The 9,134-nt window shown below is 55.0% G+C and overlaps 2 protein-coding genes across 2 annotated transcripts in view; one reads left to right on the top strand and one right to left on the bottom strand.

Annotated features, from left to right (window-relative positions):
- LOC112107877 (zinc finger protein 271-like) overlaps positions 1 to 9,134 on the bottom strand; it is an 879,239-nt gene that overhangs the window by 750,366 nt on the left and 119,739 nt on the right. The gene's annotated exons all lie outside the window — the stretch shown is intronic.
- Positions 1 to 9,134, top strand: part of LOC112113148 (galectin-4-like) — a 34,808-nt gene that overhangs the window by 22,129 nt on the left and 3,545 nt on the right. The window contains exons 6-8 of the mRNA XM_026658885.1: positions 4,879 to 4,908; positions 5,512 to 5,600; positions 6,140 to 6,305. Coding sequence (XP_026514670.1) covers positions 4,879 to 4,908; positions 5,512 to 5,600; positions 6,140 to 6,305 — 285 coding nt within the window. The remainder of the gene's footprint in view (positions 1 to 4,878; positions 4,909 to 5,511; positions 5,601 to 6,139; positions 6,306 to 9,134) is intronic.

The raw sequence follows: 9,134 nt of genomic DNA, 5'->3' as shown, positions 1-9,134 counted from the left end.
GCGCTCCTGGTTGTCGTTGGCAATTCTGTGGCGGGGGGGGGTCCTTCCGCGCTCCCGGTCGTCGGGGCACTTCGGCGGCGGGTCCCGGAGTGAGTGAAGGGCCCGCCGCAGAATTGCCGCCGAAGACCCGGAGCGCGGAAGGACCCCCCCGCCGCAGAATTGCCGCCAAAGGCGGCAAAATGCTGCCCCCCGAAATCCTGGTGCCCTAGGCGACCGCCTAGGTCGCCTAAATGGAAGCGCCGGCCCTGAATGCCCCTCATTCTCAATGTGTGTCTGGGGGAAGCAATGCCTGGCTGGAGCAAATCCAGCAAATGTTTGTCTCAGGGGACATCTACACTGCCGCTGGCGCTGGCAGTGTACTTTCTGGTTTGGGTCGACATACGCAGGCTAAAAACAGCAGTGTAGCACAGGTGGTGTCATGGGGTAGCCCGGGGTCTCAGATAGGCTTGTTCTCGGGTAGCGAGCTCATGCTGACCCCCCGCATTGCTGCAGCTACATGGCTATTTTTAGCATGCTAACGTGAGCACAGTTAGCCTGTGTGCATCTATCCAAGCTGGAAATTACACCTCCAGCTGCAGTGTAGCCAGACCCTAAGTCTGCCCACTCTGCCAGTGTGTGAAAGGGGGAATTCCATGGAGGGGAGAAGGACAGGATTTTTAAGAGGTTGCACATTGAAGCTAACTGGGGCGGGGGAAATAATGTTCTGGTTAGTAAGTGGCTGGAGGGCTGCACTGTCCGTCATTCCTCTGGCAGAAGAAAGATTGCCACTAGTGGCACTGGGGTTCTACCACAGCCGAGGGGTGTCCTGAGCCTCTTTTACAAGTAACAAAAGCAAGATCCCATTGAATCCAGCCTCCTTTCCTCGGGAGAGCTTCAATGGGCTAGCAAAGATTGGCTGATATTCAACCGGAATGCTCCTTTGCTCAGTTTCATCCCATCACTCCTGCAGTTGGGTCCCTTGCTGCTGATGCCGTCCAGCACTTTAGGTAGTTGTATAGTCAGTTCTTTTTGTTGTTGAGATGTTGCTGTGGGAGATCACATGACATTTATTTTCCAGACTGTTCCATGACAGGAGAGACATCAGTATCATTTAGTCCCGTCCCCTGCTTCTGTTCTACCCTCTGCCTCTGGCTCAAACACAGGCAAGGTGTAAAGAGGGCTGGTGACGAAGGGCTTGTCTCCACTGCAAAATCAGGATATAACTCCAGTGGTGTCACCCTAACTCGAGTTCCACTGACACACACAGCCCCTCACTGGAGCATAACAAGACACCCCATCCAGCCGGCGCTCGAGTCGTACTGGAACGCTGCTCCAGTGCTCTTTTGGGGAGCTGGCCCAGCGTTCCAGTCCTGTCACTTGACACACAGAGGGCTGGTTGTCCGTCAGTCTGTGAGCCTATTGTTCTCTCTCACAGTCATTCAGCCAGACAGGCGATACCTGCGCAGAGCCAACCCCTCAGCTGCCAGCGGGATCCACTCATTTTGCCAAGCCTATGTGGAGCGATGGGGATTTATCATTGACGTCGCCTGTCCTGGCACTGGGGCGGGCACCAGAGCCTGGTGTTCCTGCCAGGTGCCTCCTTGGAGCAGTGATTGACTCACCCTTCCCCAGCCTGGAGCCAGCTGCTGCAGAGAGACACCCCCAAGCCCAAGAGCCCATGAGCAGCACTGACCCCTAGTAGCAAGGAGCCACGCCTGGAAAATGCTTGTTCCTGGCACCTGGCCCTGGCAGCCTAGCAGACTGGGTGGTCCTCAGCCCTCTCCTGCATGGGACTTCTGGGCAGGATATTCCATCTCCCCGGCACCACTCCTTCCCTGTTGAGAACAGCTGAGCCGAGCAGCCGGGGGGCCCCTGCTGCTGCTGCCACCACCTGCAGCACCCCCCTTCCAGCACCAGTCCTGGCCAGCTTTTGTGGGGGCTACGCATGCTCAGAGCACTCCCACTGAATCAAGTCCGCAGGTGATACAGGCTGGGTGACCCCTGGCTCGCTCAGAGCTAGTGCAGGTACATCGACCTGGGCGAGCATTCCCCCTGCAGCTCCAATTGCTATGCAACTGCGCTGCCATTGGAGCTGCAGGGGTAATGATACACAAAGGAGTGATGTGGCCAGCATCACAGCTGACCACCTTTGACTGCCCTAACCTGATGGATCAGGTACCCCTTTTACAGGTGGGTGACCAGGAGGGCACCCTTCCCTTCAGGAGTGTAGCCAAGCACCTTAACCACTCAGCCACTGCACCTTACTGTAAGGGTTGAGCACTTAAAGAAGCGGCTAGGCAGTACGTTCCTTTGTGCTCTAGCCCTGAGTGAACCGTCCATGTTGCTCGACCGCATGGTGAGTAATAGGACAGGTGTGAAGGGTACAGACATCAGGGAGAAAGAGGACTAGTTTAGGGGGGCACAAAGGGGGTAGAATCAGGAGTAAGGGAATGAAACTGAGCAAATGACAGTGGGGGTAAATAGCAGGAAGTGTTTTGGAATAATGAGTTTTACTAAACTGGGAAAGTTTCCCAGGGAAAGGGCCATTGTCTGAGCTAATTAAAACCGGACCAGTTAAAGCCCTTGAATAGGCCACCGGTCCGAGGAGGGAGGTTCTGGACCAGCCCTCCAAAGTAGTAATGGGGGCAAGAAACTGAACTGGTTCTAAGATGGAGCTTGATAACTGTATAAATGGGATTAGATGATGGGGTTGCCTGTGATAGCAGGGACTGGACTCCATGACCCAGGCAGCCCCTTCCAGCCCTATGTTCCTAGACCCAACATGCAGGTCTCTTTCATCTCTGATTTCTGTGCTGTCCTGCAGCGGTGAATTCCACACGCTGGTTAGCGGCTGGGTAAAAACGTGCTTCCTTCGATCCATGGTAAAGGGGCCACGGTTGCATTTTAGTAGGTGTCTCAGTTTAAACCCCAGGTCTCTCTCTCTCTGCACTGCTGCCCTCTCCCAGATTATAAGCACTGTGATTATTCTGTCACTCCAGGTAGGAGATCTAGATTCACAGTCCATGCTGGCTCTCCCATTTGTGCTTATCTGGGCCTATGAATCCATGGGGAATTTGCCTCTCCTGCACATCAGTATTAAGCTCCTGGAAATACTGATCCCTGTCTTCTGTTTGCTGCCTGTTCTCTGCCAGACAGTTTTTATTCACTCCCAGCCTGTAACTTGTTCTGTAGGCCTGTTTTGGACCAGTGCTGGGATGGTGGCATTGGCATTCCTGGTGCTTCCTGCTGCCTGGCCTGTCTGTGAAATCCCCAGCTATCACAGCTCCACTGATTAGTTGATACTTTGCTGTGGGTCAGCCCAGTTTTTATTTCTGTGCAACTCCCCAGAATTCACACTCTCCTCTTGGGTACATGGAGGAGGAGAACCTGCTGCCCACCACTTCCATTATTTGCCTTGTGCTCTCTTTTATCCACAGTGGGTTTCCTCTCCTGGCTTTTATTGCAGTGGGATCACCAGGCTTCCTTCCTGGGATGTCTCAGCTCCCTGTCTGGCTGCATCTGCCCCCAGCTAGCTCCAGGGCCCCAAGCACACTCCTTCCCTTCCCCAGGCTGCCCTTACCTGCCGTTCCAGCTCCCCTGGACCTTCAGGTCTGCTCTTTCCCTTTCATTGTTCATGCCAAACCTACGGCCCGGCATCTTGGGGGAGGTCTAGGTTGGATATTAGGAAACACTATTTCACTAGGAGGGTGGTGAAGCACTGGATTGGGTTCCCTAGGGAGGTGGTGGAATCTCCTTCCTTGGAGGTTTTTAAGGCCCGGCTTGACAAAGCCCTGGCTGGGATGATTTAGTTGGGAATTGGTCCTGCTTTGAGCAGGGGGTTGGACTAGATGACCTCCTGAGGTCCCTTCCAACAGTGATATTCTATGATTCTATGATTCCAAACCTCTTGAAAGAAGAGCATCTCCTCCCAAAGCTCCCAGCAGTGCAATGAGTTTGATGGGTCTCAGTTCAGCTCCTGGTGGCAGGTGCCTCATCTCGACAGAGAGACAAAGACTCAAATGGGCCACAGGTGCTGAACGCCTCTCTTATCCGCAGAGATGGCCCTGCTCTGGCAAAGGTGGGACACACTGGCAGGGGGAAGTGTGTGTTGGCTGCCTGGGATGCTCCTGTCCTGGAGGCACCATGATTCCCAGCAGATCTGGGGGCAGTTTCAGTCCCTGGGGAGCAGGCGAAGCTGGGCTCTCCTAGGGTTTCTTTATAATCCATCTTCTCCATTGCATTTAATCTCTCACACATGTGCCTGTAAATTGCTATTTGTTTCCTTGCTTCCCTGCTTTTTTGGCTTCTTCAAGGCATCATTGGTGGCAGGTTTTATGGGTTGTTCTGCTAAAGAGGTTGGGGGAGCTCCTGTCAGAGGTGAGTTCAGGGCCCAGGGGAAGCAGCGTGCAGGCTGGATGCAGAGCGCATAGGAGGGACGTGTGCCCGACTGTCCAGTTCACAAGCTGAATGCTACTGAGAGCATTTCTGGGAACGGTGACAATGCTGAGAGCTGGGCTGGGGTTCACCCACCGGCAGCAGGAATGCCCGGGCTGCTCAGGACAAGAGTGCTGGTTTGTTATTGTAGGGGTGCTCGTGAACCCTGAGCAGCAGACCCTGACTCCCTTCTGGGGAGAAAAGGGCGCCGAGGCCTTTATTTTAAGGAGAAACCCGCACGGCCTTCCCTGCGCCCTGCAGAGAGGTAGGTTTGTGCCCAGTGCCCTTGCCAATGGCCTGTCAAAGAACAGGGGAGGCCTGGTACTGTCTCCACACCAGAGAAGTGCTGGGGCCTCCTGCCAGTGGCTGGGCCACTGGCGCTCCCCAGCCAGCACAGACTGGGGGGGTGTTACACAGTGATGTCTGAGGGACTGTTCTGACTGCCTTCGTGTCTTCTCTCCTCAGCACAACACTCCTATGACTGTGACCAACCCGGTGAGTACCCAGCCAAACAGCGAGAAGGAACTAGTGACAGCCGGGTCAGGGGCTTATCTGAGCAGGAGCCGCCCCCCCCCTCCCCCCAGCCCTGGAATCGCTCCTGGCTTAGTCCAGAGCCTCAGCCCCCATCTCAGTTGCTCATAACAATATGACCTAAAAGCCACTGTGCTGCCCAGCGAGTGCCGCTGGCCTGGCCTGCACAGAAGTGGCACCAGAGGAACTGGGCCTGCGCAAGCGCGTGTGGACTGAGGCAGCTGGTCCATACGTACGGCAGGAGCACAGCCGCAGGGTGGGGGCAGCTCCTTGCTCAGCTCTCTGCCCCAGGGCAGCGGTGTAGGGGCTGCACCTAGCTGAGCCACTGGTCGGGACACAACCAATCCTTGACCAACAGAGCCAGTGACAACCCCCCTCCTGCGGCGCTGGCCTTCCAGGGCCTGGCAGGAATGGAGGTGCCCCCTCTCCCTGAGCCATTCCATCCCCGACCCCAGGCCTGTCAGCCTTTAACCCCAATCTGGGGTTAGGACAGCCTCCCCTGGCTCCCCACGCTTGGCTGCTGTGGGGAAGGACTGTGGCCTATGAGATTTTGCGCCCTCTTTTCAGGTCGTCCCATTCCAAGTGGCCATCCCAGGGAGTATCTCCCGGACTCGCAAGATCTCCATTGTGGGGAACGTGCCTTTCCATGCAAACAGGTGGGTTTCTGATGCAGCCTGGAGGGGAACATGGGGGCCTTGGGCCCATGTGCGTGGGCTGGTTTGCACCCACCATCACACAAACGCAGCTGATAGGTTACAGCCTGGGATAGGGGTGGGGGTGGGCAGGAGACTCACCAAGCAACAATGCTTTAGAAATGGGGGGGGGGGAAGGGGTGGGTTGCTGCACGCAGCATGTGACAAACAAAACCTTTTGTCTTCATTTGTGAGGCAACCGCTACGCACCAGGCCCAGCGGGATGCAATCACCCTTCCCTAATATTCCTGCTCCACAAGCAGAGTGGTCTGGTCACAAGATGCTGACGGCAGATGGGAAAGTCCAGGCTGGGATAGGAATTGCCAGGAGCTGGGGATAGGAACTCCAGTGCCCAGAGGGGTGGGGGCGGGGGGGTGTTGAAGGTGGCCCTGGCTACAGGACACGGGTCTTGTCCCACTCTCCAGTGTGCACCATCCTGGTACATTTCTCCCTGCACCCTTGTCATGAAAAGCTCTGACCAAACCCTTTCTCCCTCCTCATAGCTTTCAAATCAATCTGAAAAACAGCATGACCGGCAACATCGCCCTGCACATCAACCCACGGCTGAGGGAGAGGGCGCTGGTTCGGAACACCCAAACGCACGGCACGTGGGGCTCAGAGGAGAGGCACCTCTCCACCCTGCCTTTCGCGCCAGGCCAGGCTTTCCAGGTGAGCCTCAAAGGCGGCTGTCTGAGGCACGCACTGGAACATGTTCTCAGCTTCATGCTGCAGCTGGGGTGCTGTGCAGTAGGGAATCAGGCCCAGCGGGAATCCACGGAGCCACAGGCCCCTGTGGAACGAAATCCTTCAGAGACATTTCATGCTGAGACTGCATCGGGACCAACAAAATATTTTCCCATCTTCCTCTCCCCTTTGGGGGCCTTGCCACTGGCAGAGTGTGAGAATTTAAGGTTCACCCATTTTGGAGTTGTCCAGACACAGAAACAGTCAAGATCAGTTGTTTGTTTTTTAAGGGGCAAGTGCCTACGAATTAGAGATTGGCTCAGCCTGGAGCATGAGGTGTTCTATCCCTGTCAAAACTGTTGTTAGAATTAACTAGTAGAATGCCAGACTTTTATATTTTTTGTGGGGGGAATCTTGTTAATTTCTTGGCCTCAATGAAAGCCTGTGGCAGTGAGTCTAATCGTGCCTAATGTGAAAAAGTATTTCCTTAAATTTCATGGAATACCCCCCCTATTCTTGTGTTAAGAGACAAGGGTAAGCTCTTGTGCTCTGGCTCATTCATTCTTATAGGACCACTTATTATTAAGGTTGTTTGACACTTTCCATTATAAGACCCTGTTTTCAGTTGCTTATAACTTAGCCTGAAATTCAGGGTGAAATTTCCCAGGCCAGGTATCAGCTTCAGACTGAATTGTTTGGTAAGTTTCAGTAGAAACAGTTCAGCCATTTCCAAGAATGAAGCTAGGAAGAAATAGGTTGTTTTGCTCATGCTCAAGAATTCTTGCCACCACTTTTTTGAGAAGCTCTAGGGCAAGACCCACAAAGGGGACTTAGGCACCGCACTGCTGAGCCCAACTTTTAGGTTCCCTGCTGTCCAGCAGAATCCACAGCCTCAAGTTGGGCATTCAGGGTCCCCATACAGTGCAAGAGGAACGTTAGGTGCCTAAGACCGGGATTCACAAAAGCCAGCAGGCTGAGCGGGAGCTGCCTAAACCAGCCAAGGAGTGGCAGGTGACTAAAGCCCCGCCCCTCAAAGGGACGTAGGTGTCTCCCTCCGACCCGGATTTAGGTGTCTGTCTGTGCTCGGGATTCTCTGCTGGGACTCTCTCCTGGAGTTGGGCACCTAACCTGGATCAGCTCTTTCTTGGGGGGAAAAAAATTAGGGGGAGAAGGGGTGTTGACACCACCACCTTCTGTATTCCCTGGCCAGTAGGGCACTCACCCAGGATGTGGGAGTTACAGAGTCTGTCTGATTTGAACCCAAAGCTCCTACTTCCTAGCCACTGGGCTACAGAGGGTAGGTCACATTCAAGTACTCCTGCTGAAGCTATTCCACCTTGGGGGTAATAGGCGCCTATAGAAGAAAAAGCCCCAAATATCAGGACTGTCTCTATAAAATAGGGACATCTGGTCACCCTAGGCCTATAGGGGAAGGGCAATGCCACCTCTTTGCATGGGACCCAATCCAGTACATATGCTCTAAGGCAGCTTCTTGGCTTGGCCATCAGATATGGCCCCGCAGGTGAGATAGGTGGGTACTGTCTAGTTTGTGAATCCCATTGGGTTTAGGCATTAGCCGGGTGCCAGGTGTCAGGCCTTGGACAGCTGTGCGCACACCCACCCACAGGGATTTAGGTGCCTAGGAGACTACCAGGAGAAACAGAGGCACCCAGAGGATTCAGGGGCCTACAGCCTTTGGCAGCAGCTGAGCAGGGGTTTTGAGGTTCTAAATTTTGGACTTAGGTGCCTAAACTGGCCGTTAGGTGCCTAAATCCCTTTGTGGTTGTAGCCCCTGTGCTTTAGAAATTTGGCAGGGGAGGGGGAAATGTTTATCTAGGGTTACCATACGTCCGGTTTTTCCCGGACATGTCCGGCTTTTTGGTAATCAAACCCCCGTCCAGGGGAATTTCCAAAAAGCCGAACATGTCCGGGAAAAATACTCCCTGGCTTACCTTAGAGCGGGCGCCAGGGGCTGCTGTGCTCCCTGACTCCTGGGCTCTGTAAGCGCCGAGCTGCCCGAAGCCCGAACGCTACCAGCTTCACGGTTTGCCGGGCAGCCTCCAGACCCTGCGCCCCCGGCTGGGCGCTTCCCCTCCCGGGCTCCAGCTGCGCTGGCGAAGCGCCGGCCGGGGGCGCAGGGTCTGGGGGCTGCCCGGCAAACCGTGAAGCCAGTAGCGCTCGGGCAGCCCTTTTCGCATGGCTGGGAGGGAGGAGGGGGAATGCGGGGCGCTCAGGGGAGGGGGCGGAGTTAGGGTGGGGACTTTGGGGAAGGGGAGGGAAGGGGCGGGGAAGGGGTGGAGTTGGGGCGGGGGCGGGGTGGGAAAGGGGCGGGGCCAGGGCCCCGTGGAGTGTCCTCTTTTTTTATTTTTTAAATATGGTAACCCTAGTTTATCTCCCTTGTGTCAGGGACATGCCTTTTGCTGTCCCTGCGAAAATCCACCCACATACGGCCTAGTTACACACCAATGCAAACTGCACTTTGCACTTGCTCAGTAGAGGTTTGTTAGAGGCTGCAAGTGTTATTCTCTGAAGAGTCTGTCTGCACAGAGCATGCTCCAGCCCAGGACTGTAGGGTCTAGGACTTTTCCTGCAATTGCTCCTCCTGGGGGTTGCTGTCCTGTCAGGCTCCAGAGTGGAGAGCAGGGAGACGGTCTCTCCTGTGTTCTCAGTGCTCCCCCTGCTGGGCCCCGGCCGTGAAGTGGAGGAGGAGGCAGCCTGCCTAATGCAGAGGGATAAAGAGAAGACCCAGGGGCGATTCATAGTATAGTGATTGTATTAGCAGGAGTGTTGTAAGCTAGGCTACGTCCTCACTAC

The sequence above is a fragment of the Terrapene carolina genome, unplaced genomic scaffold (genome assembly GCF_002925995.2).
Source record: "Terrapene carolina triunguis isolate 2854851 unplaced genomic scaffold, T_m_triunguis-2.0 Scaffold517, whole genome shotgun sequence".
In the NCBI taxonomy this organism is placed as follows: Eukaryota; Metazoa; Chordata; order Testudines; family Emydidae; genus Terrapene; species Terrapene triunguis.
The sequence above is the reverse complement of the archived record's forward strand: the minus strand, read 5'-3'. Positions and strand labels throughout refer to the sequence as shown.